The sequence below is a fragment of the Symphalangus syndactylus genome, chromosome 9 (genome assembly GCF_028878055.3).
Source record: "Symphalangus syndactylus isolate Jambi chromosome 9, NHGRI_mSymSyn1-v2.1_pri, whole genome shotgun sequence".
In the NCBI taxonomy this organism is placed as follows: Eukaryota; Metazoa; Chordata; class Mammalia; order Primates; family Hylobatidae; genus Symphalangus; species Symphalangus syndactylus.
The window spans coordinates 60,935,434-60,961,372 of NC_072431.2; the positions used below are offsets into that span (position 1 = coordinate 60,935,434).

A 25,939-nucleotide genomic window follows, 5' to 3' on the forward strand; every position below is an offset into this window, starting at 1 on the left:
GTGTTGCCCAGACTGGAGTGCAGTGGCGTGATCTCGGCTCACTGCAACCTCCGCCTCCCGGATTCAAGTGATTCTCCTGCCTCAGCCTCCTGAGTAGCTGGGACTACAGGCACGAGCCATCGCATCTGGCTGTTTTTTGTATTTTTAGTAGAGACGGGGTTTTGCCATGGTGCCCAGGCTGGTCTCAAACTCATGAGCTCAAGTGATCCACCTGCCTCAGCCACTCAAAGTGCTGGGATTACAGGCGTGAGCTACCATGCCCAGTCTTGTCTTTCAAAAATATTAACGATGTATTAATGTTCTTGTGGAACACACCTGCCGTTAAGATGACATCCCCAGAACCCCTTTTCCTGGGGCCCTGCCGTAAAGCAAACTGGGGTGGTGCACTCACTTGCAAAGCACAGAAGACCCGAATTTTTGCATTCACACCCAGGCCACATCAGAAACTGGGCATGGCCTCTTCCCTCTGCCTCATCTCCCAATTCCTGCAGCCACCTCCTGCATATTTCTGGAATCCAACTCTTCCTCTCCAATCCCCTTTGTCTGCCCTGGTTCAGATCTTGTTCTTCCCAGCCCACAATCCCTGCTGCCACCCCTTGGCCACCATGGGTGCCACTGCAGAGCAGGACCGTATACAACCCTGGTCTCTCTGAGTAGCTCCCTCTCCTCCTCTCTCCTTCTTTTCTCTTTTTAAAAAAATTTTTTAGAAATGGGGTCTTGCTGTATTGCCCAGGCTGGTCTTGAACTCTTAGGCTCAAGAGATCCTCCTGCCTCTGCCTCCTTCTTCCATTTGCCCTTCAAAATTCAGCTCAAGGCTGGGCATGGTGGCTGTCACCTGTAATCCCAGCACTTTGGGAGGCTGAGGTGGGAGGATCCATTGAACTCAGGAGTTTAAGACCAGCCTGGCCAACATGGTGAAACCCTGTCTCTACTAAAAATACAAAAAAATTAGCCAGGCATGATGGCAGGTACCTGTAATCCCAGCTACTCGGGAGGCTCAGGCAGGAGAATCACTTGAACCCGGAAGGCGGAGGTTGCAGTGAGCCAAGATCATGCCACTGCACTCCAGCCTGGGCAACAGAGCATGACTCCGTCTCAAAAGAAAAAAAGAGTCAGCTGAGAAATAACCCCAGGGACCAGGCGTGGTGTCTCATACCTGTAACCCCAGCACTTTGGGAGGCCAAGGCAGATGGATCACCTGAGGTCAGGAGTTTGAGACAAGCCTGGCCAACATGGTGAAATTTCATCTCTACTAAAAATACAAAAATTAGCCAGGTGTAGTGGCAGGCGCCTGTATTCCCAGCTACTCCAGAGGCTGAGGCAGTAGAATTGCTTGAACCCAGGAGGCAGAGTTTGCAGTGACTTGAGATCGCACTGTTGCACTCCAGCCTGGGCGACAACATCAAAACTCGGTCTCAAAAAAAAAAAAAAAAAAAAAAAGAAAGAAAAAGAAAAGAAAGAAAGAAATAACCCCTAGAAAGCCCCCTTGGCTCTCAGTGGGGGCCAGTAGCCTCCCCTGGGCTCCTGGACTATGATTCAGTCTTTACACCCTAGGTTCCAAGATCTGTTTAGAGGGTGTTTCCAAAGTCAAGTTCCAGGCAGCTCCCGAGGGTGACGGCAGCTCCTCAGTGGGCTCAGAGAGGCTGTGCAGAAGGGAGGGGCAGCTGCAGGCTCACACGGGAAGTCCCTGGCGCTGCGCCTGGCATCAGCACGGATTCTGACAGTAAGAACAAACACAGAAGGGCCCCAGGACATGCAAAAGCCTGTGGCCAACATGGCAAAACCCCAACTCTATTGAAAGTACAAAAATTAGCTGGGCGTGGTGGCGGGCACCTGTGATCCCAGCGACTCGGGAGACCAAGGCTCGAGAATCACTTGAACCCAGGAGGTGGAGGTTGCAGTGAACAGAGATCACGCCACAGCACTCCAGCCTGAGCAACAGAGTGAGACTCCATGTTAAAAAAAAAAAAAAAAAAATGTCATGGCTATCCTGCTCCTAGGTAGTCCTTGAACCCTGGGAGGATTCATTCATCTTTTCATCTTTTCACACAGCAAACCCCAATGGCCCCCTCCTTCTCCCTGTCATACCCCTCCGGGGCCGGGCCCCTAGCCGACTGTCTTGGGTCTGGATAGGACAGCGTGAGACAGTCTCTGCTGGGGGTCACTGATAGGGAGGTGGTCTTTTAACTGTCTTTTTTTTTTTTTTTTTTGAGATGGAGTCTCGCTCTGTCGTCCAAGCTGGAGTGCAGTGGCACGATCTCGGCTCACTGCAACCTCCGTTTCCCAGGTTCAAGTGATTCTCTTGCCTCAGCCTGCCAAGTAGCTGGGATTACAGGCACCCACCACCACACCGGGCTAATTTTTGTATTTTTAGCAGAGACAGGGTTTTGCTACATTGGCCAGGCTGGTCTCTAACTCCTGACCTCAAGTGATCTGCCCACCTCAGCCTCCCAAAGTACTGGGATTACAGGTGTGAGCTACGAGCCCGGCCTGTTCGTTCAAGACAGGGTCTCACTCTATTGTCCAGGCTGGAGTGCAGTGGCGCGATCACGGCTCACTGCAGCCTTAAACTCCTGGGCTCAGGTGATCCTCCTGCCTCAGCCTCCCAAGTAGCTGGGACTAGAGGTGCATGTCACCACCCCTGGCTAATCTTTTTTTAATTTTTAGTAGAGATGGAGTCTCACTATGTTGCCCCAGCTAGTCTGGAACTCCTGGACTCAAGTAATCCTTCTGCCTCAGCCTCTCAAAGTGCTAGGATTCCGGGTGTGAGCCATGGCACCCAGCCTATTGCAATAGTGTAACTTAAAGGGGGCTGGCTCCCCTGGCCAGACATCACCTGGGACACCAAGGCATTTGACTGAATCTGTTTCTGTCTATACCTGGAGGGGTTCTGGTGGCTGGTGGGGGTGCAGGCAGCATGGAGGAGAGGCCTCCAGAGATGAGGGGCTCAAAGGCTTGCTTGGGAGGGAGCACTACCCAAACCACATACCTGGCCCTGAAATGCATGTGTGGATTTTCCTAGGAGATGGGGGCACCTCAAAGTACAAGCCAGGACAGCAATCAAGGGACAGGCTCGGGGTAACCCCATGGGACAGAAGCTGAGCAGGGCCCTGGACTCCCGGTATACATTTCCTGTCCCAGCAGGGGCACCATTCAGGCCAGGGTGGGCTCCAGACCGCATTTATTCACCTCCAAAGAGGGCTGCAGACCAAGGGTCACCACCAGGCGACCTCCGCTGGCAGGGCCTGCATGCCGGGAGCCGTGGTCACATTAGAGGGTCCGGGAGCGCGGCCCAAGGGGGCATGTGCAGCGGCCGTGGACAGAGTGCAGCGGACAAGCCACTGAGCCTCAGTTTCTCCATCTAGAAAATCGCTGCGGCTGTGAGGACTGCATGGCACGCAGTGGGCTCTCAGGCGTGACTGCTCATCCCTCTGGCTTGGCAGAGGGAGGCCTAGAGTCCTGACCTCCACCGACCCCGCCACCATGGCATCTGCTACCGCCTCGGAGGCAGAAGGGGCGGCGAATAGGAGCGCGCATGCGCACTGGCCGTGAGGCGGCCTGGCTGCGGCTCACCGGCGACCCCGAGTGGCGACGACGGGAACCACTGGCGTTGTGCACAGATGGGCGCTTGAGGTTCTGCACAGAGGGTCCTTCCAGGTGATGGAGGCTCCTGGGTCCTGAAGAGCCTACTGGGGTGACGGTCTAAAGGCGTGACAGACCCCCGACAGCAACAGGTCACATGTGGACACGTGGTCGTCTCAGGTCTAGAGAAGGCAGCTCCCCAAGGTCAGGACCGGCTATGCCTGAAGCCCCAAGTCTAACACGGTATGTGGCATACAGCAGGTGCTTAATAAATGCTTGAGGGGGTGGATAAGGGCGAGAGCCAGCCATATGTGCAAGAAGGTTGGAGGTGGCGGCCAGAATTGGTAGTCAGATGACCATGGAGAGTCCCACTCTCAGAAAGGTGCTGTGCCCAGAGGCAGTAGAGACGCCTCTGAATCCTCACCCCGCCCAGCCACTGATGGGTGGGACGGGGGACGGAGGGTGGCTCAGGTCTCATAGGCCCCAGGATGGGCCCAGCTCCCTGCATCAGGCAAAGCACATTCCTCTGCAGGCCTCCTCTTGGGGTCTGGAAGCTTGTGGTCAGGGCGGCCTGTGCACACGGTCTCCAGCCTCCCTCGAAGGAGGTCAGGTGAGACAGAGGTGGGGATGGAGGTGGGGACTGGGTGTTCAGCCTGCCCATGGCCCTCCCCTAAACCCTCCTGAGTGCAACTTACAGATGCTTGGAGAGGGAGAGAAACCGGAAAGGCAGAGGCAGGGGGGCTGGTGCTGGGATTCCAGGCAGGGTAGGGGGTATGCTGGTGGAGGGGAAAGGCAAGGAGCCCTGAGGGGGCCTGTGGGTGCAGGAGCTGGGACAGAGCACCATGCACTCGCTCCGTGCGCCCCACCTCCCCCAGCCCCAAGCACAGAGGCCAGGCTAGGGGCTGAGGCTGGGGAGTGGGTCCAGGCCAGGCTCACAGCCCACCGGCAGTGTGGCGGCCTCGCTGGATGGGATGTGGTGGGTCATGTAGCGCTTGCCCATGAAGGAGCCGATCCGCAGCTGCTCCGGGGCCTCCTCTGGCCACCACAGGCTGGAGCTGGGTGGGGAGAGGAGGAGGAAGAGACGTATGTCCCTGCCACATGGGGCACGTGCTGGGTCAGGGCCTGCTCTCCTCCCTCCCAGCTCCCTCATGTGCAGTCTTTCTTTTTTTTTGAGATGGGGTCTGGCTCTGTCACCCAGGCTGGAGTGCGGTGGTGTGATCTAAGCTCACTGCAACCTCTGCCTCCTGGGTTCAAACGATTCTCCTGCCTCAGCCTCCCAAGTAGCTGGGATTACAGGTACCTGCCACCACACCCGGATAATTTTTGCATTTTTAGTGGAGATGGGGTTTCACCATGTTGCTCAGGCTGGTCTTGAACTTTTGGCCTCCAGTGATCCTCCCATCTCAGCCTCCCAAAGTGCTAGGATTACAGGCGTGAGCCACTGCACCCGGCCTCACTTGCAGTCTCTGATCCCTCCTTCCTCCCTTCTAGAACCAATTGGAGGACCACCTCTCCAGGTGGCCACCCTGACTACCCTGGTGTCAGCTTACTAAACCACCAGAGGATCCACAGAGAGCAGGTGAGGCCCAGGAGGAGAAGGGCCTTGGCTGAGGACACACCGAAAGACAGGGCCCGAGTGAGGCGGGCCCTCCCAAACCTGTCCTCAGAGGGGCTGCTGGCCCCCATCACTGACCCCCGAGGTGCGAGATACTCAGGGTGGGAATTCCCTGCACAGGCCCTGGGAGGGGCGCTGCCCAGCTTGAAACCACAGCATGGGGCTGGGCAAGGTGGCTCACGCCTGTAATCCTAACACTTTGGGAGGCCGAGGCAGGAGGATCGCTTGAGCCCAGCAGTTCCAGACCAGTCTGGACAACATAGCAAGTCCCTGTCTCTACCAAAAATAAAATAAACCCCATGGCATGCCTGGAGGGCTTCCAGACACTGGGACCAATTCAACAGAAGGGGTTCTGGGTGGGAGAGGGGCCCAAGGGGGTGTTCCCACTCACAAGCGCGCGGTAGAGGCTGCCAAGAAGGCCAAGAGCAGGAGGCCGGCCAGAGAAGAGAGGATGGAGGTAATGATGATCATGCTGCCACTTCGCCGCCCTGGCCAGGTGTCGATGGATCCGGGGGTCTTCCCTACACACACACCAGCTGCTCAGAGGTGCTGCCCCTCGACCCCAGGGCTGGCTGTCACCTCCTCCCTCGATCCCTCCCCACCCATGCTCGCCTAGCTTCAAGGTCTGGCTTTCTCATATCCCCAGGCACCCCCCTGAGCCCAACCCCCTGTCCCTCTTCCTCGGGACGGCAGTGCTCCGCCAGCCTGGACCACAGCCTCCACCCTGCTCCTACCTTCTAGGCTGCTCCCACCCACGTGCTCATCCACTGCCTGCTCCCTGGAGCCCAGCAGTCAAGGCCTTTAGATGACAAGACTTCCACCCCACACCCCCTGACCCCTGAAGCCGTCTCCCAGGAGACCCCCACCTCCAACACCTGGGCCGAGGCACTCGAAACTTCCTGGGCCTGGTACATTCACGCTGGCCCCTTGGGGTCTGCTCAGAACTCAAGCTGGCTGCCTCCCCAGCCAGCCCCGACCCTGACCCTGACCTCCTCCACACCCTCTTCCTCCCTCCTAGCAGGGGCTGACACAGGCTGACTCCCTATAGGAGGGGGGAGGCTGTGCCCACAATGTGGCTGGAGCCCAAGAGTTGGCAAATGCTTGCAGATGGGCCGAGATGGTGCCCCTGCCGACGGGGCTGGCTCGGTGCCCCACTCCCCTAGCATGAGGTTCTGTTGGGGGCTGGGCCCAACTTGGACATGGCCTCCGGGCCCCCAGCCCTGTGGGAGCAGGGGTGTGGCCAGCTCAGCAGAGGGTGACGAGGTGGCCCAGGGAGATGGGTGAGTCCACTGGGGGCAGCGCCCCTCCTGCCCAGCGCTACCTTGGTGGAGAGTGATGGGGTCTGACCACTTGGTCTCGGCCCTGGGTGATCCCCTGGCGTCCATCAGGAGGAACTTCACCCTGGGGACGGGAAGTGGTGGGGGAGGAGGGGAGAGCTTCAGAGGCCGGGACCGCCCTGGGCAGGGCCAGGCCCCGGGCAGCTCCTCTGGGCCCCTCCCATGGATGTGGAGTGGGGGTGCCTGTCAAGAGCAGCAGCCCGTGGCCTGGCCCTGCTCTGAGAATCCCCTGAGATGTCTCCAGCCTGTGCTACCAGCCCCTATGCCCCTGAGCAGTTGCTCTCCAGACACCAGACCTGGGCTGGGGATGCTGGTTTAGGTGCCCTGGTTCCTAAATGTCACAAGCCAAAAGCGCAGGTGAAGGTGGCTTAGCAGGGCACATGGGGCAGGGGTCCCAGGCCTCCCAGAGGGGCAGCAGTAGCCGGGGGGCAGGGGGCTCAATCACCAGCAGCCTGAGGACCCAGGGCACCAGGAGCCTCACAGAGAGGCTCGGTTTGTGTCTTTGCAGGGCTGGGAGCTCTGGAAGGTCTGGGCAGCAGGGAAGGACCTGGCAGGTTGGCATTGAAAAGAGTGACTGTGGGGGACAGGGCGGGGCATGGAGCTGGAAGCTGAGCCAGGGTGCGGCAGCGGGGAGGGCAGAGGGTGGACTTGGAGAGTGGGTGAGAGGGCAGAAGGGGGCTGGGTGGAGCCGGGTGCTGTTCCAGCCTCACCATGCCCTGCCTTCCCGGCTTCCCCTGGGCCTGGTCTTCCTGAGGCCACCCCACCTCCTCCTGTGTCCGGACAGTCCTGACCTGGACACACTGCCTGCTTCCCCATCCCGGCTCCACCCCGACGTTGGCAGGCCACTTGACCTCCTGTGCCTCAGTTTCCTCATCTGTAAGAGTGGGTGGGAGCCACCTCTCCTGCTCCCTTCCTCATATCCACGAGACTGGGTCTGAAATCGGCCCCCAAGTTTCCTGCCAGATCTGCCCGTGGTGGGGGCCAGGGACCTAGACTTTGGGGAAGCTGCCCCCTCCCACCTTGACTAAGATCTCGCCTCCCCAAAGTGCCCACCCGCTCCTCCTGGGCCTTGCCCAGTCCCAGCTGGGGTAAGCACTGTTGCTGACTCTACAGTGGAAGGAGCCCAGGCTTGCAAAGGGGAGGACGGGGGTCGGGGGACCCCTCCCTGGGAAGATGCTAGAGAGAGCATCCCTGGTCCCAGCAATGCCTCCGCCCCAAGCACAGCCCCAGTCCCAAGGCCCCGGTGGGGACCACCCACCGATAGGGTCCAGGGCCAGGGAGGGGCGCGTTGCAGAAGGGCTGCTGGTGGCAGCCGTGGTCATGGCCCACCCGCAGCACGGGGGCGCCTCCGCTGCCCACCATGGGGTCGTCACAGGGCAGCCAGTCCAGAGACAGGGGCAGCGTCATGTAGTGGCCGTCGGTCAGCAGCTGTGGGGAGGCCGGGATGTCAGCCAGTGTCTCCGGGTTCTGGAAGCCCCTGGAGGCTGCAGGATGAGAGAACAGATGGAGGTGGGAGGGGAGAAAGCAGCTTTGTCCTCGTGAGTGGGGATTCTGTGTTCTCCCAATCTCCAGCCCTGACCCGCCATGCCACCTCCTCCCTCAGGGCCCCCAAAGATAGTTCAGACCCAGTCGACTTTGTTACCCCTGAAGGGGAGCTTCCCTCTGGCCTTCTGTCCCCACCCAGAGCCAGGAGTGGGGAGCAGCGGGCAGTCCCAACCTGCCCAGCCCCAGCCCCATCGCAGTGCACCGGCCCTGCCCCACAGGAGGCCACATCCTCCCAGGTCACAGCCTCGGTTCCCCATCCAAAGGAAGAACTACTTGGATTCAGAGAAAGGCGGCTGCAGAGCCCATGACAGCTGACAAACCTGCCACTTGCACTACTCCAGGGATTTGGTGCTCACTATGTGTGTATTTTTCAATACACATATTACCCCTTGGGATAAAGCCCAATTCATCCACACCTACCCTCCCAAAGGCCCCCACAGGGGCTCAATCATTGAAGGTGCTTGCTAGTGAGGGGCTCCTAGGGCCCACCACTCTCCTTGGCCATCACCCTCACCCAGGCCCCACAGCAGTCCCCGCACCATTGCTGAAGGCCACCACGAGCCAGACGGTGTCGCTGGGGCTGGCATGCCCATCGAAGACACAGCGCGGCTGCTCCAGGGAGAAGGTGGTGGCTGTGACCTTCCCTTCCAGGTCCCAGGCTGTTATCTGAGGCATGTAGGGCACCAGCTCTGTGGCCACGGGGAACAAAAGGTGAGCCACGGAGAAGGGCGTGGGGGTCCCTGGGGCTGCCTCTCCCAACCGGAGGGGGGTGGGCACCCAGGGTCCGATCACTCCAGCAGGGCCCGCAGCCCCTTGGGTCTGGCTGGACACGTCCATCCGGGACCCCCACTCACCCAGGCTCAGGCTGGGCCAGAGACAGTTCAACGCCAGGAGGAGCATCTGCAGCCCTAGGTGAAGCTGCCCCCAGGGTAGCCCCATGACAGCCTCCAACACCCAGGAGGCTCGGGGGCTGGTCTGGCTGCCTCGGGCTGCACCCCACCCCCAACAGCTTGGCCCTGGAGAAGCTGGTTAATCAAGCTGCCCCAGGGGCTGGAAAGACCTGCAAATGTAAGTGCACCCCACCCTCTTCCTCCCAGTCCAGCCCACAGCAGGGAGGAGCTAGGGGGACTCTGGTGGGAGGCAGGCCAGTGTCCAGCCCCACTGCCAGGGCCGAGGGAGAGGGGCCACTGGAACCCCAGATGCCAGCCAGGCCATCCCGGGAGCCTGGATTGGGGCCCCTCCCAGTCTCTCCGCCCTGGGGAGGCGGGTCTGGCTTTTGGAAACAGGCTCAGGACCACATGCCTGAGATTCCTGTGCCCCAGGTGCCAGGAGCCTCCCTCTGCCTTCTGTCCCCACCCAGAGTCAGGAGTGGGGAGTAGCAGGCAGCCCCAACCTGCCCAGCCCCAGCCCCATCACAGCGTGCTGGCCCTGCCCCCCATGAGGCCACATCCTCCCAGGTCGCAGCCTGGGTTCCCAGTCCAAAGGAAGAATAACTTGGATTCAGAGAAAGAGCTGCAGAGCCCTTGACAGCTGACAAGCCCAACACTTAAACACTAATCCCGGGATTTGGCGCTCACTATGTGTGTATTTTTCAAGATATAACTCACATACCTTCACAGCTCAGTGGCTTAAATATATATATATGTCACCCAGGGAGGGCAGTGGTGAGATCACAGCTAACTGGAGCCTCAAACTCCCAGGTTCAGTTAATCCTCCCACCTCAGCCTTCCCAGTAGCTGGAACCACAGGCACGAAACACCATGCCCCGGCTAATTTTTAAAGTTTATTTAATTATTATTTTTTTAACATGGAGTCTCCTCTGTCATCCAGGCTGGAGTGCAGTGGCATGATCTGGGCTCACTGCAACCTCCACCTCCTGGGTTCAAGCGATTCTCCTACCTCAGCCTCCCGAGTAGCTGGGATTACAGGCACATGCCCCACGCTCAGCTAATTTTTGTATTTTTAGTAGAGATGGGGTTTCACCATGTTGGCTTGGCTGGTCTCAAATTCCTGATCTCAAGTGATCCACCCACCTTGGCCTCCCAAAGTGCTGGGATTACAGGCGTGTGCCACCGTGCCTGGCACCCCCGCCAATTTTTGTTTTTTTATTTTTTTGAGACGGAGTTTTCACTCTTGTTGCCCAGGCTGGAGTACAATGGCTCGATCTTGGCTCACCACAACCTCCACCTCCTGGGTTCAAGCAATTCTCCTGCCTCAGCCTCCTGAGTAGCTGGGATTACAGGCATGTGCCACCACACCTGTCTAATTTTGTATTTTTAGTAGAGACAGGGTTTCTCCATGTTGGTCAGGCTGGTCTCGAACTCCCGACCTCAGGTGATCCACCCACCTCAGCCTCCCAAAGCGCTGGGATTGCAGGTGTGAGCCACTGCGCCCGGCTGGCCAATTTTTAAAAATATATTTTTTATAGAAACAGGATCTTGCTATGTTGCCCAGGCTGATCTCTACCTCCTAGGAGGATCAAGCGAACCTCCTGCCTTGGCCTCCTAAAGTATTGGGATTACAGGTGTGAGCCACCGTGCCTGGCTATTTTTTTTTTTTTTTTTTTTTTTTTGAGACGGAGTCTCACCCTGTCGCCCAGGCTGGAGTGCAATGGCATGATCTCTGCTCACTGCAACCTCCACCTCCCGGGTTCTCTTCTGCCTCAGCCTCCCTGTGGCTGGGACTACAGGCACCCACCACCATGCCCAGCTAATTTTTGTATTTTTAGTAGAGACGAGGTTTCACCATCTTGGCCAGGCTGGTCTCGAACGCCTGACCTCGTGATCTACCCGCCTCGGCCTCCCAAAGTGCTGGGATTATAGGCATGAGCTACTGCGCCCAGCTGCTAATTTTTAAAAATATAGTTTTTGAGGCTGGGTGTAGTGACTGTAGTAATCCCAGCACTTTGGGAGGCCAAGGTGGGCAGGTCACTTGAGGTCATGAGTTTGAGACCAGCCTGGCGAACATGGTGAAACCCCGTCTCGACTAAAATTACAAAAATTAGCCGGGTGTGGTGGAACGTGCTTGTAATCCCAAGTACTCGGGAGGCTGAAGCAGAAGAATCACTTGAACCTGGGAGGCGGAGGTTGCAGTGAGCTGAGATCGCACCACCGCACTACAGCGTGGATGACAGAGTGAGACTCTGTCTCAAAAAAATATAATAAAAATATATTTCTTGTAGAGACAGGGCCTCATTGTGTTGCCCAGGCTGGTCTTGAACTCCTGGCTCAAGGGATCCTTCAGCTTCAGCCTCCCAAAGTGCCGAGATTACAGGCATGAGCCACAGCGCCCAACAGCTTTTAGTATATCAACAAGGTTGTGCAACCATCACCAATTCCAGAACCTTCTTACTTCCCCAAAACGAAACACTATACCCATTAAATGGTAACTCTCCATTCTCCGTCCCTAGTAACGACTAAGCTACTTCTTGTTTCCATGGATTTGCCTGTAATGGGCATTTCATAGGATGCAGTCACACAACATGTGACCTTTCATGTCTGGCTTTTTTTAATTTGTCAAGGTTCCTCCTCGACTGTGATTGCTTCATTCCTTTTCACAGTTGAGTAATATTCCATCCTGTGAACGTATCACACTTTATCAGTGGATGCATAATTTGGTTTTTTCCACTGAGGGGCTACTGTAAATAATGCTGCCATGAGCATCTGTGTGCAGGCTTCTGTGGGCACATTTTCAATTCTCTTGAGTATGTACCTAGGAGCAGAACTGTGGGCATATGCTAATGCTCCTTTTTGAGGGTCTGTTTGCCAAAGTGGCTGCATTTTACATTCCCAGTAGCAGTGGATGAGGGTCCCATTTCTCGACATCCTCTCCAACATTGCTTTTTGTTTTAGTATAGTCATCGTAATGGGCATAATATGGCATCTCATGGTTTTGTTTTTATATACATTTTTTGAGACAGAGTCTTGCTCTGTCGCCAGGCTGGAATACAGTGGCGTGATCTCGGCTCACTGCAACCTCCGCCTCTCGGGTTCAAGCAATTCTCCTGCTTCAGCCTCTCGAGTAGCTGGGATTACAGATGCGCACCATCACACCCGGATAACTTTTTGTATTTTTGGTAGAGACAGGGTTTCATGTTGTCCAGGCTGGTCTTGAACTCCTGACCTCAAGTGATCCACCCGCCTCAGCCTCCCAAAGTGCTGGGATAACAGGCGTGATCCACCGTGCCCAGCCTGGCCATTTATCTTCTTTGGAGGAGCATCTATTTGAGTTCTTTGCCCATTTTTAATTTGGGTTGTCTTTTTGTTGTTGAGGTATTTTATTGTTGTTATTTTTGAGATGGAGTCCAGGCTGGAGTGCAGTGGCGCAATCTCGGCTCACTGCAACCTCTGCCTTCCAGGTTCAAGCAATTCTCCTGCCTCAGCCTCCCGAGTAGCTGGAATTATAGGTGCACACCACCACGCCCAGCTAATTTTTGTATTTTTAGTAGAGACAGGGTTTCACCACGTTGGCCAGGCTGGTCTCGAACTCCTGACCTCAGGTGATCCACCCACCTCAGCTTCACAAAGTGCTGGGATTACAGGCATAAGCCACTCTACCCGGCCTATTGCTGAGTTCTACGGGTTCTTTATATATTCTGGATACTAGATCCTTATCAGGTATGCAATTTGAAAATACTTTCTCCCATCCTCATCCTCAGAATCCTTTCAAGGAGAAGCACCCAAGGCTCAGGCGCCCACCCCAACTCCCGCACTCACAGGCAGTGTGAGTACAGAGTCTCAAATGTGGAACCAGGCTGGGCACAGTGGCTCACGCCTGTAATCCCAGCACTTTGGGAGGCTGAGGCGGGAGGATCACCTGAGGTTAGGAGTTCAAGACCAGCCTGGCCAACATGGTGAAACTCTGTCTCTACTAAAAATACAAAAATTAGCTGGACGTGGTGGTGGGTGTCTGTAGTCCCAGCTACTTGGGAGGCTGAGGCAGGAGAATCACTTGAACCTGTGAGGTGGAGGTTGCAGTGAGCTGCGATGGCGCCACCGCACTCCAGCCTGGACGACAGAGCGAGGATCCGTCTCAAAAACAAACAACAACAAATCAAATGTGGAAACAAACAGGTTTGGGGTCCAGCTATGCTGGGGTCTTTTTTTTTTTTTTTTTTTTTGAGACGGAGTCTGCTCTATCACCCAGGCTGCAGTGTTGTAAAATAGATTTTTTAACAGAGAAAGGGGTCACCAAGGCCAAAGTGCCTCTGCTTCCCACAGCCATGAACGAGGTGGCCCTACCATCCCCCTCTGGTCCCAGGCCCAAACTACTCCTCCCGGACAAGCAGCAAGATCTTGACTGGGGATATCTGATCCTCCTTCCAAGAGGAGGAAGAATTAGAACTTTGAGAATGGTGTCAGATCAACCCTGGCCTGGATTCCACCTACCTAGCCAAGCATTCAATCTGTGTCTTTCTATTATTATTTTACAGATGGGATCTTGCTCTGTTGCCCAGGCTGGAGTGCAGTGGTGCAATCATAGTTCACTGCAGCCTTGAACTCCTGGGCTCAAGCAATCCTCCCGCCTCAGCCTCCCGACCGCTGGGACTACAGACAGGTGCCATCATGCCTGGCTTATTTATTATTTTTTTGAGACGGAATCTCACTCTGTGGCTCAGGCTGGAGTGCAGTGGCACGATCTTGGCACACTGCAACCTCCACCTCCCAGGTTCAAACGATTCTCCTGCCTCAGCCTCCTGAGTAGCTGGGATTACAGGGGCATGCCACCACACCTGGCTAATTTTCGTATTTTCAGTAGAGACAATGTTTTGGCATGTTGGCCAAGCTGGTCTCAAATTCCTGACCTCAGGTGATCCACCTGTCTTGGCCTCCCAAAGTGCTAGGATTAGAGGCGTGAGCCACCGCACCTGGCCTAATTTTTTTTTAGAGATGAGGTCTTGCAATTTTGCTCAGGCTCATCTCAAACTTCTGGACTAAAGTGAGCCTCCTGTCTCGACCTTTTGAGCAGCTGGGATAACAGGCATGTGTCACCATGCCTGGTTCAAGTCATTGCACCTTTGGACCTGTTTCCACATCAGTAAAACAGAGATAGCAGCGGCAATCCTAAGTGAGTGGCATTTTGTGAACCACAACCCCAGGGCCACAAAGGTGACAGCTGGTGCTGTGGGGTGACAGCCCCTGGCACGGCAGGGAGATCAGTGTGGGGCATGTGGAGGCCGCACGGCCCAGCACCGTGGGCTCCTCCATGCCTCGCTGTGGCCTGTTCTTCAGTTATCAAATGGGAGCTGATGAGCCCATGCGACCCCTTCTTGCTCTGATGCAGGAAGTGGGGGGGCACACACACACACACACACAAGTGCGCACACACGCATGCATGCACACACTCAGGACCTGCTGGCTTTGGCTATAGAGCATTTATTGCAAACAAAATTGAGGTAAAAGAAGCTGACCCAGAACCCACGCCCATCCAGGCTGGGGAAGTCTCTACTCACCCCACGCCAGGCCCCGAGCACTGCGGGCCCGAAGCAGCCCCCAGAGGACAGACGGGCCCTGCGCACTGAGGTAGCTGCATCTTAAGCCCCCATGAGTACAACTGCCCAGGGCTGCCCAATTCTCGGAGGGGAGGAGGAGAGAGAGGCAGGCAGGGGGAGCCTCGGCTTCAGGTGGGGCACACCCCACACCCTCAACAAACCTCCCAGCCTCTCGGGCTGGGCACTTCCTGCCTGGCCACCCAGCCAGCCATGGCGCAGCGGGGTGGCCACCAGAGGCGGGCGTGCTGGGGTGCAAGGTCACTGCTGCTCCAGGCAGTCCTCGGTCACCCCCTGGGCAGCCAGCTCAGCCAGCACGTTCTGCAGGTAGTTGGGGTCGGGATAGCCGTGGCCCGTAACGTTGCGGTCCATCTCTGTCTTATGGTGGATCTCGTTCCACACCACGGTGTCCGTCTCACCTGTGGTGCTGGACGTGCCCACTGTGAAGATGAGCCGCCTCTTCCAGGCCACCTTCAGGAGCTCTAGGACCTGCCCGGGGAGGAGGAGGGGGAAGAGGAAGGAGGGGACGGGGAGTGAGAGGGGCTCAGTGAGCGGGCACAGGTTGGCACCATGTTCTTCCCATCCCAGCCCCTCCTAGGTGAACTCATCCACTCCCTGGCACTCACCCCATCTGCGGGGACCCCAAAACTGCCCAATGGACAGTACATTAGGATCCCACGTGAGCCTGGGCTCCAGTGCACCTCGCCTCGGTGCCCGGCACTGCCATCCGTTTGGTCCTGATGCCCAGGCACCATGCTCGAGTCCTCCCTGCTTCCACAGCCGGTGCTGGACGAGTGCGCGCCCACCCACCCTCCCTGGTGGAATCCAGGCCTCCCTGCCCTCTCCCGGCCCTCTCCCTGCCTCCAGCTCCGCCACCTCGAGCCCATTTTCACACAGCCAGAGCTTTTTCAAAGCTCCATCAGCAGCTCCACCTCCGTGGCTTTGCTGGGCGCTCAGAACCAGCTGTACCCCTGGGGCTGGGCTGGGGGGCGGCCCTGTCTTCACACCCACACCTCGCGCTCCCACCCTCCTCGCCAGCTGTCCTGCCTTCCTGGAAGGCTCGTCCCCAGCCTTCTCTGCAGCCACAAAGTCCCTATTCATGTCTCAGTGCAGACACAACTGCTCCAGCCTTCCTTGGTCACCTGGTCTAACACGGCCCCCGGTCCCTCCCTGTCATACTCTGACTTTCAGGAGCTCCTGACCCCACCCAGCAGGGTGCTGGAAGGTGATGGCCTCTCCTCCCTCGAGGCTCTGTGAGGTCCAGGCTGCCCTCCCTGTACCTACAGCAGGTCCCCAGAAAAGAGCAGCAGACACTCGGCCTGGCCTCAGCCTCTGTCCTCCGCTGCAGAAGCAGAGTCCAGTGTGGCGCCTGGCCTCCCGCCGCCTGGTCAGGGCCCCGTCCACCCCTGGGGTGCGTGGTGGCACTCACCTTGCGGCCCTGGGCGTTGTCTGGAAGGTAGCACTGGCGGGGAAACCCTCTGGCAGTGAACGGCTTTCCGGGATTGGGGTGCTCAGGGCCCTGCGGGAGGAACAGACACCAGGATAGGGTGCTCTGAGAGCCCGCACAGGGACAGGCCCCTGCAGAGCTCCAACTCCTCCCCAACTCCGAGATGCCAACCCCGAATGTTCCTCAATTTCTCTCTGAGCTGTGGAGAAGTGGAGGGAAACCAGGGGAAAGGCTCATGGTTCAACAAGACAAAGAGACGCCTCCATCCACCACAGGTGGACCTTGGCTGGCAGCCAGTGCCCGCTGCCTGCTGCCCCGTTATCTTCCCACCCTGCCCCGGGCCCTGTGATCCACCTTGGCTCAAGACAGGAGACCGAAAGGGCCAGGGCCCGTCTGAGTCTCCTCTGGGACCCTGGGGCCTTGTGCCTGGGCTCCTGACACCCACACACCTGGCCCTGCCACTCTCAACCCAAGGTTCCTCGACGCACACCCTGCTGTGGCCCCCCTTCTCCAGCCCCTCCACAGGGTTCCTCCCACTGAACTGCCTGCCCTTCTGCCCAGAACAAGTCCGGCTAAGATGGCTCCTCCTCTAGGAAGGCTTCGCTGGTTCGGGAAAGAGTGGAGGGCCAGCTCTTTGCTGCCACAGCCCTAAGAGCTTGCCCTAAGCCCCAGCACTGCCTCCCCATTCCCAGCCCTCCATGGCCCTGGCCTTAGGGGACCTGGGAGCCTGAGCTTGGCGACATGGGCATCCTCAGCCTTGATCCAGGGGCAGACTGCTGGGACGTGGGCGGGGTGGGAAGAGGAGTGGCCAGGAGTGGGGGACTCCAGGAAGGCCCCTCACCTGGATGCCATGGGGTATGTTGTAAACTATGAGGATGGTCCCGCAGTCCTCGTGGCCGGGGAGCGACATCTGGAACCGTAATACCTCCATCTTTCCCTGGGGCTGGGTCCCTGTCTTCTCTCCATAGATGGTTTTGCAGGAGGGACACTGCAGACTTCCATCCTGACAGAGGCAGACGCAACCCACTGAGCTGGTAGTCTGAGAACACCCAAGACCGTCACCTCCACCGTCAGATGGTAAAGGGCCCTGGGAATGGGCCGGCTGCCATCCCAGGGAGTTGCTGGCAGCCTCCTGCCCAGAAACTGGCTTCCAACAGCTTCCCTGAAAAGCTTTGTTTTGCACCAGCAACTCATGCCATTTTCGTTAAAGGGGCATGCTATCAGGAGACAGGTGGCAAGTGGGAAAACTCGGATCCTGGGCAGAAATCTCCATGGGTGAATCGCATTTGCAGTTGGACAGACAGCCTTGCAGTGCCTGATCTGCAGAGCTGGGCCCTGGCTGCCCAGGACAGCAGACACTAGGGAAGGCCAAGCCAGGCTCTGATGCGCCACATGACTCAGCTCTCTAAGCCTCCAAACTATGCCCATCCCGCCTGAAGGCCGATGCAGGGAGAGCAGCTGGGGGTCGGTCTGGGCGCGGCTCTTCATGTGTAGGCTGCCGTGGGGCCCAGGGTCAGCCCTGCCTCGAGGCCTAGCTCCCACCTCCCAGTGGGGTGACCCTGGGCACAGCCCCTGCTCTGGGCCTCTCCCTCATGAGCACTGTGCTCACTGCACAGGGATGCTGTAAGGAAGAAGGCAGACAGTATCTGCGGTGCTTACAAGTGGCCGAGGGGGAGGCGGTGCCCTGAGGCTCAGAGAAGCCCAGAATCTTCTCAGGCCTGGCTGGAGGGGTGGAGGGAACCAGCCACATTGGTCCTCCTTTCTAAAGTGTGGGGCAGACCTAGGAGAGTGGGGCAGACCTAGGAGGGTAGGGCAGGCCTAGGAGAGCTGGCCAGGCCTTTAGAAAGGTCTTCAAGCTGGCCCCATGCCCAGCATCATCTTTTGCAGAGGCCCATTCCTACAGCCACCCCTGGAACCCTCCCGCCCCTGCAGGGGCCAGCTCAGGACTGTGGGGGCAGGCCACCCGCCTTCGGCCCGGGCCAGTAGGGGCACCTTGTTGCCATTGCAGTACATGGCCAGCAGGCACAGCAGGTGGAAGGCGTGGCTGCACTTGGTGAGGCGGCCCACAGCCAGGGGCCCAACTGCCTTGCTGTCAGTCACATCACTGTATCCAGATGCTGCGGATAGCTTCTCCATGCAGATGATGCAGTCCTGGAGGAGACCAAACACGGGTCATGCTCACCAACAGTGGGCTGGGCTGACACGGGCCAGTCTTGGAAAAAGAGGCTTTCATGTGCTGAAATGCTGGAAGTGTGGTCAAAGTCAATTCCAAGGCCAGGCGCAGTGGCTCAGGCCTGTAATCCCAGCACTCTGGGAGGCCGATCACTTGAGGTCGGGAATTTGAGGCCAGCCTGGCCAACATGGGAAAACCCCATCTCTACTAAGAATACAAAAATTAGCTGGGCGTGTTGGTGGGCGCCTATAATCCCAGCTACTCGGGAGGCTGAGGCAAGAGAATTGCTTGAACTCAGGAGGCAGAGGTTGCAGAGCTGAGATTGTGCCACTGCACTCCAGCCTGGGCGACAGAATGAGATTCCGTCTCAGAAAAAAAAAAGAAAAAAGTCCATTCCACAGGCTGGAAACACAGGTGAGTCACTGGGACCTGTGCCCTTGAAGGGCTTACCAGCAGCACAGGCCCGACATGACAGCGGGAGCCACCAAATGGGGAGGACAGACAGGGCAGGATCCTGGGGAAGGCCCTCAGAGTGGGGTCTTACAAGGGAGACAGGAATTGCCAGGTGGACAAGCACAGAGTGGGCACCCAGGAAGAGGGAGGAGGACATTCTGAACGAGGAGCCAACACATGGGCACTAAAGCTGGCAGGGGGTGGGCTGGGAGCAGGAGATGAGACAGGATCACGGAGAGGCGGGCCCTCGGGGCTCTGGCTGCCACACTCAGGGGCTTGGGGCTGTGTGTGAGTTGGGGGTCCTGCTGGGGGTTCCAGGCAGGGAGTGCTCCCATGATCCACGTCGCGTGCTGGCTGTGCAGACGGCAGCTTGGAGAGGAGGAGCCTGGAGTGAAACGGCCTAGTCACACCAGATGGGCACCAGGGCTGAGACAGCTGAGCGCTGGGCAGATGGGAATGTGGCAAGGGCTTGTGGAAGGGGTGGGACACATGAGGAGGACTTTCAGGCTCCTTTCCAAACCTTTACTTACCAGATTTTTCTCATGGACTCAACAGACTGGAGAAAGACAAGTGAAGAGTCCCTGGGTACTGGGGCTCCTGGCCTTCCACCCGCCCCCAAGTATCTGAAGATCTCTGGGTATTGGTACTCCCGGCCTTCCACCCACCCCCAAGTATCTGAAGATCTCTGGGTATTGGTACTCCCGGCCATTCACCCATCCCCCCAACAGTATCTCCAGGGCTCCCCGCTAAAATCAGGGGAAAGTGGTGCTGCAGCCCCCAAAACGTGGCTCAGCAGAGGTTCAGGTTCTATGGAAGCGCAGCAGGACTCTGACTGGTCCCGTTCATTACAGGAGGCCAGGAGGACAGGGCTGCAGTGAGCTGTGATCACGCCACTGCACTGAGCCTGGGCGACAGTGTGTGCCCCTCTCTTTAAGAATAAAAAAATTATAGGAACCTTGACCAGCTCTCCCAACAGGTGGTGGGCAGGACAGCCACCTGGACGAGCCCACCTCACTTCTACACCAGCATCCGCACGGTGGAGAGTGGGGCAGGCTGGCCCATTCCTTGTCTCCAGAACTCCTGCTCCCAGGACGGCCATCAGGCTATGGAGAGGCCAGGGCCGGGAGAGGAGGGGCTTTGCTCAGGACCACAGCTCCTTAAGTGCAAAGTTCAGACCATAACGATGTGGGTCTCGGGAGGCTGGGAGATGAAACCAAAGGGGCTGGAGCAAGGCCCTGGCACCCAGAGGCACCTGGGAAGCACCCTTCAAGCGAGAAGGGGTGGGTGCCCTTTTCCATCTGGAGTTGTTTCCAAACAGAAACAAAGGCAGCCAAGGTCCCAAGACACAAACCTCATCTGGGGGCACTTTCAGCTCTTCCGTGTAGTTTTTTATGACCTGCTCTGGCTCTGGCTTCGGGGTCGCTCCTAGAAGAGAGAAATACATAAGCAGCGTCCTGAGGAGCACAGGCTGGAGAGGAGGCCAGAGGGTGAGGAAGGCAAGTCAGAGGTCCAAGCTGCCAGGAGGAAATGTGAGAGGGGCCCAGACAGGGAGGCCAGTGTGCGGGACGGGAGAGCTCAGCGCCAGGCACAGAGCCCCGAGCTCTGTCGGGCAAAGCCTTCCCCAGTCCCACCGTCCGGGGACCCGGCTCAGCCCCAGGAGCCATGGAGGATGCAGAAGAGCAGAAACAGCAGCACAGTCTCCTGGGAGCCGCATCCCCGCGCACATTCAGTGAGGAAACCGACCCCGGCGCTTCTGAGGCTGCGCGGAAGAGTCAGACAGCAGCTTCCGGCACAAACTACTCCAGGGGGCGTTGTGGCAGCACGATTTGATTCAACTTGCATTACCCTGGCATGTACATTGCAGGGAGAAGGGAGTCTGGGGTCCAGCATGTACAGGCAGCTGCACGCACGCTGACCGCCACACCGACACTGTCCCGGGAAACGCCCGCCACTGACTGGGAAGGTCTGTCATGTGCTGACTAGCTCCTAAGTCCAGCGACTCTCGGGAGGGGCCAAGACGTGGCAGGAGCCCACCCTGACGGCGTCACTCGCTGTCTGTGCACATGTGCACGAAGCTGGAGGGAGAAGGGCTGCATCTCCATAAACACCGAACCCCGCATCCAGTAAAGCCTCTCCTACGGACAAGAAGCTCCCCGAGCTGGTGAGGATCGGCACGGCCCGGGGCTTTCTCTAGGTAGCGGGAGTAGCAGAATCACAGAGGCCAGCAGCCAAGCCGTGCGGGGGTGAAGGAGGGACGAGGAGCCCAGTGCCACCCGTGGAGGCGCTCCTGACAGGGGCTCCACCCCAAGGTCATGGTGGGGCTGCGGTCGTCCCAGACGCCAGGACCAGAAGGGGCTCTGGTTTGAACCCAAGCTCATGGCCATCAGGGGCTGCAGAGAATTCTAAGCCTGAGGGCTCCCAGCTGCACCTGCTGAACTCCCTTTACACCAAAAAGGGCCAAGGAGGGGACAGTTTGGCAGGGAGGTGGCGTGGTGGGGTGGAGGCTGGAGTCGGCATGGTTTGTTTAATTCTGGTTCTCTTGCTGTGACTGAATCATGCCACCTCTGAGCCTCGGTTCCCTGATCTCAAACGGGAAAGACGAATATGTAACCAAGCTGGAATTGCTGTGATGGCATTGGCTGCTGTGACCTGGAGGGAAGCTGCTGGCAAGACCACACCCTCCAACCCCCATCCACACACCCCACACCTCCACCCACACCCCACACCTACAGACACCACACCTACACACACACCACACACCCCAATCCACACCCACACCCCCCCCACACCCCCCACACCTCCACCCACACCCCCACACCTACAGACACCACACCTACACACACACCACATACCCCAATCCACACCCAAACCCTCACACACACCCAACTCCACTCACACCCCCACCACACACCCCACACCTCCACACTCCACACTTCCATGCACCACACACCTCCACACACCCCACACCTCCACCCACATTCCCCACCTACAGACCCCACACCTACACACACACCCCAATCCACATCCACACCCCCCACACACACCCCACACTCTACCCACATACCCCACACCTACACACACCCCACACCTCCACATATCCCACACACACACCCCCAACTCCACCCACACACCCTCACACCTCCACACCCACCTCCACACCCCACACCTCCACACACCACGCACCTCCACATACCCCACACCTCACACACCCCCACACCTGCACACAACACACACCTCCACACACCACTTCCACATACCCCACACCCCACACACCTCCACACACCCCACACCTCCACACACCACGCACCTCCACATACCCCACACCTCACACACCCCCACACCTGCACACAACACACACCTCCACACACCACTTCCACATACCCCACACCCCACACACCTCCACACACCCCACACCTGCACACCTCCACACACCATGCACCCCACACACCCCGCACCTCCACACACCTATACCCCACACCTCCACACACCTATACCCCACACCTCCACACACCCCACACACCACACCTCCACACATCACACACCTCCACACTCCACACCTCCACACACCCCACACCTCTACACACCTCCACACACCCACCTCCACACATCCACCTCCACACCCCACACCTCCACACACCCCACACCTCACACACCCCCCATACCTCACACACCCCACACACCTCACCCCTCCACACACCTCACACCTCCATACACCCCACACACCTCACCCCTCCACACACCTCACACCTCCATACACCCCACACACCCCACACCTCCATACACCTACCTCCACACACCTCCATACACACCCACCTCCACACACCCACCTCCACACACCCCACACACACCCACCTCCATACACCCCACACACACCCACCTCCACACACCCCACACACCTCCACACACCCCACACACAACCCACACACCCCCACGGCCCCCACACCTCCACACACCCATACAGACTGCCTGAACCCACACTCCAGTCACTGTGGCGAGAACGCCAGACCAGAACGATGGCCCCCAGCTCAGGGTGGCCCTCCGTGTGGCTGGAATGCCCTACTCAGGCTGAGGGGGGCCTTTTCCTTTGGAAAAGCCTGCCAACTCCAGAGCCATCTCTGGGTGAGCCTGGGCCTCACCTCTGCCCAGCCCTGGTGAGGCCGGGCACAGCATCCCACCCCCGCCCACCCACCCCAGCCCTTGCAGCTTTTCAGAACAGAAGGGAGCTTTCCATTAGCCACATGTCTCAAAAGGGGCCAATCAGGTGACCCGCCAAGAGCGTGTCCTTCCCAGGCAAACCCGAGTGCCACAGAAGGTTGCCAGCCCGGCCTGCCAAGTCCGGCTCCTCCCCCAGGGCAGGGGAAGGGCAGGGCATGCAGAGCCCTGGGCTGGGGGCAGGAGCTCGAGGCCCACCCCTCCTTGAGCCCACCTCCTCGCCTGTGGCCTGGAGGTCGGACACGATCGGAAGCCACCCTTGCCACATGCCAGGCGCTTCGAGTAATTCCTAGTCCTTGCCAAGCCCCTCTGCTAAGCGGAGGCTCCAAAAGTACCTGCTGAGATGACACAGCCACTGAGAGCCAGCAGGGCCATGGCCACTCTCCCTGCCCGCCACCACGCCCACTCAAGAGCGTCTGGACTGGCCGCAGTCCACACTTCCACAGCCCAGGGGTGGAAGCAGGGCCAGCACCCGCTCGGGAAAGGTTCAGAACTTGACCATCACAGGCTGCTCTGAGCAGGTCTTGCTGTAACTCCCTGGACCTGCTGTGGTCCTAAAGCCCCTTCTTCCATGGCCATGCACGAGCAGGGCAGGGGTCACCGAGGGACCCCTCTCAAGCAGCCCACGTGGCGGCCACACAGGGCTGGGGGCCAGGGCAGCAGACCTGGGCCGCTGTCTGGGGGCCTTTCCCGAGACACATGCTGGCCCTGGTGGAAGGGACGGTTGTCCCCGCATCCTGAGCTGGGCGCCGCCTCTCACCTACAACTTGTTGCTTACAAAAATCACAAAGTCCTCAAGAACAAGCCCCCCTCAGGCCAGCTGTGACTGGAGGAGAGGAGCTGAACTCTGGGGCTGTGGTGGAAAGTCAGCTTCCAGGGGCCGCCTCTGCCGCCAAGCAGGGGCAGGGAGAAGGGCCACTGAGCCCCTTCCCCCAGGAGACAAGGAGCAGAAGAAGGAAGAGGGTCTGTGCAGAAGAGTCAGAGGCAGCGAGGCTGGAAGGAGGCTTAGCAAAGGCCAGAGAGCTTTTGGGAACAAGAACTACCTTTCACGGACATTTTCCTCAATCTCTTAACTGAGCTGTGACTTTTAGAAGCCAGACGGGAGGCGGGAAGGCTGGTGGGCTGGGGTGCGCGGCTAAGACACACGGGGAGTCCAATGGCTGACATCAGAACACTCGTCATGCCTGCACGGGTGTGAGATCAGACACGCAGACAGGGAGAGACATTAGAAGACTCATTTGGCATGTGACGCCAACAAACCCTGCTCAGGCCAAGGACGTGACACCATCAATGGCCACGGGGATGCACAGGTCTCCCTGGGGAATGTGGCCTCTGGGGGCTGCCAGGACTACCCAGGCCAGGAATCAGAGGGTGGGGCAGCCTGGCTCATGGTAGCCCTGGCCCCAGAGCCCACAGGTTTCTATACAAGCAACAGACAAGCCTGTGCCCTCAGTGTGCAGGTGGGGATCAGGGCAGGACCCATGACTTCAGGAGAGCAGAGGGCGGAGGACGCCACTCCAGGAAGCCGCCCAGGGCATGGGGTCTCCTGGGTGGGGCTGGCTCCAAGGGCTCAGCTTCCCCAGGAGGCCCTGGGACCTCCTGGCTTGGGGTTACTAGGCCTCCAGCCTCCACTAGGCGCTGTGTGTGCTCCATGCCCCTCCTGGCTGATCTGGGTGCCACAGCCTTCAGCGACAGTGCTGGGATGGATGGGCAGGAACATGGCCCCTGGGCCTGCTCCCACACTGCAGCATCCCCATCCTGTGAGGGCTAGGCTGCAGCAAAGCCCCAGGCTGTGGCTCTGGTGCCCTCGGGCAAGGGTGGGCCTGTGGCCAGCAGCTATGCTGAGATGGACCGGCCACTCTTTCCAGAGCTCACCGCTGCCCGATGCCTGCAGGGAACCCCACACTTGCCCTGGGGGACTCTCCTCTGACACTGCTTCCTTCGTGCTCCCTGATGACCCAACACTTCCTGGTACCCAGCGTGTCCTGCTGGACGGACCCGTTCCTGCCACACCCTCGGCCTACCCCGCTCTCCATAGTGCCAGCTCCCCGGTCCTCCCTGTCATCGGTCAGTCAGGTCAAAAGCACCTCCTCTCCAGAGAAAGGGGAAGCCCAGAGCTCCTTAGCCATCCCTTAAGGTGGCTTCCAGGGTCTGCAGAACCTGGCTCAGGAGCTGGGCACAGCCGGGGGCCAGGGGAGTTGGTAGAGATCCCAGTCCTCCTGGACCCCACTCCCCATCCAGGAACAGATGGCGTGACTCAGGGGTGAAGGGCAGCCAGGCCAGCCACTGCGCCCCCACTAGAAGAACAAAGCTTCTTGACTCGGCACATGTGCCTGGCTGTGGGGACAGAAGCGGAGGCCAGCCACCAGCCTGGGCGGCAGAGCCGAGGTGGGCAGGGTGAGTTGCAGTGGCCGCTCAGCAGGAGACACCAAAGCGTGCATCAGAGGACAGAGGTTCGAGCCTGGGAGCGCAATGCCCCCAACATCCCAAGCTTGTTCCTGGGCTCAAATGCAGCTCCTGTGGGAACTGAATGTTGGGTGGAGAGAAGGATAAGCGGGCGTGGGTGGCAGAGAGATGGGAGAGGACAGGGACAGGTGCAGTTTTCCTGAAGAGAACCTGGTGCCTCTGCGCTGCCCACATCCTCTGGGAGGACCAAAGGCCAGGACACGTCTCCCTACCCAGTGTTCTCCGGCAGCACTGCCTCGGCGGGCAGGCCTTCCCTGAACACTGCCTGATGGGGCCTGTCCCTCCAAGCCTCCTGCCCTGCCCTGCTGGACTCCTGCTTTGCACTCCCCTCTGTTTCTATGGCCTGTCTTCCCTCAGCACGAGTTCCATGAGGTCCCACCCACAGCTGCATCTCCAGCGCCCCGCCGGGGCAGTGCCTGGTTCCTGGGAGGCCTGCAGCCCTTTGTGTTTGCTGAGGAATTAAGACATCCTTGGGCCGCCACCAGCCCCCAGGAGGCCGCATGAGTGACACATGTCCTTTTCAATGCAGGACCCACTCCCCTGAATTCAAATCACAAACACACAAGTTTCAACCCAGAAGCCTGGAGAGGAGGAGGGCTAGGGATAGCCCCCCAAACTCCTG

The 25,939-nt window shown here is 58.6% G+C and overlaps 2 protein-coding genes across 17 annotated transcripts in view; both read right to left on the reverse strand.

Annotated features, from left to right (window-relative positions):
• Window positions 1–3,818: 3,818 nt before the first annotated feature.
• Window positions 3,819–12,664, reverse strand: UPK3B (uroplakin 3B). Of its 4 annotated transcripts, XM_055292754.2 has the most exons (6): window positions 8,934–12,664; window positions 8,619–8,768; window positions 7,793–8,018; window positions 6,519–6,598; window positions 5,589–5,718; window positions 3,819–4,637 (listed from the first exon to the last, which is right to left on the reverse strand). In XM_055292754.2, exons 1-6 carry the CDS (start codon window positions 9,016–9,018, stop codon window positions 4,478–4,480), a joined length of 831 nt encoding a protein of 276 aa, XP_055148729.1. In that variant the 5' UTR covers window positions 9,019–12,664; the 3' UTR covers window positions 3,819–4,477. The 4 variants fall into 4 exon arrangements, with proteins under 4 accessions (XP_055148729.1, XP_055148730.1, XP_055148727.1 ...); XM_055292755.2 differs by lacking the exon at window positions 6,519–6,598; XM_055292752.2 differs by having other exon boundaries at window positions 8,619–12,664.
• Window positions 12,665–14,437: 1,773 nt separating this feature from the next.
• The window catches only part of DTX2 (deltex E3 ubiquitin ligase 2), a 44,794-nt gene continuing 33,292 nt past the window's right edge, over window positions 14,438–25,939 (reverse strand). For 4 of the 13 annotated variants that reach the window (XM_063609511.1, XM_063609512.1, XM_063609513.1 and 1 more), the window contains 6 exons: window positions 23,895–24,035; window positions 19,991–20,064; window positions 18,006–18,164; window positions 16,855–17,052; window positions 15,996–16,085; window positions 14,438–15,055 (listed from right to left, as the gene is read on the reverse strand). In XM_063609511.1, coding sequence (XP_063465581.1) covers window positions 14,828–15,055; window positions 15,996–16,085; window positions 16,855–17,052; window positions 18,006–18,164; window positions 19,991–20,064; window positions 23,895–24,035 — 890 coding nt within the window. In that variant the 3' untranslated portion in view covers window positions 14,438–14,827. The other 9 variants (XM_055292747.2, XM_055292748.2, XM_063609515.1 and 6 more) reach the window with 5 other exon arrangements.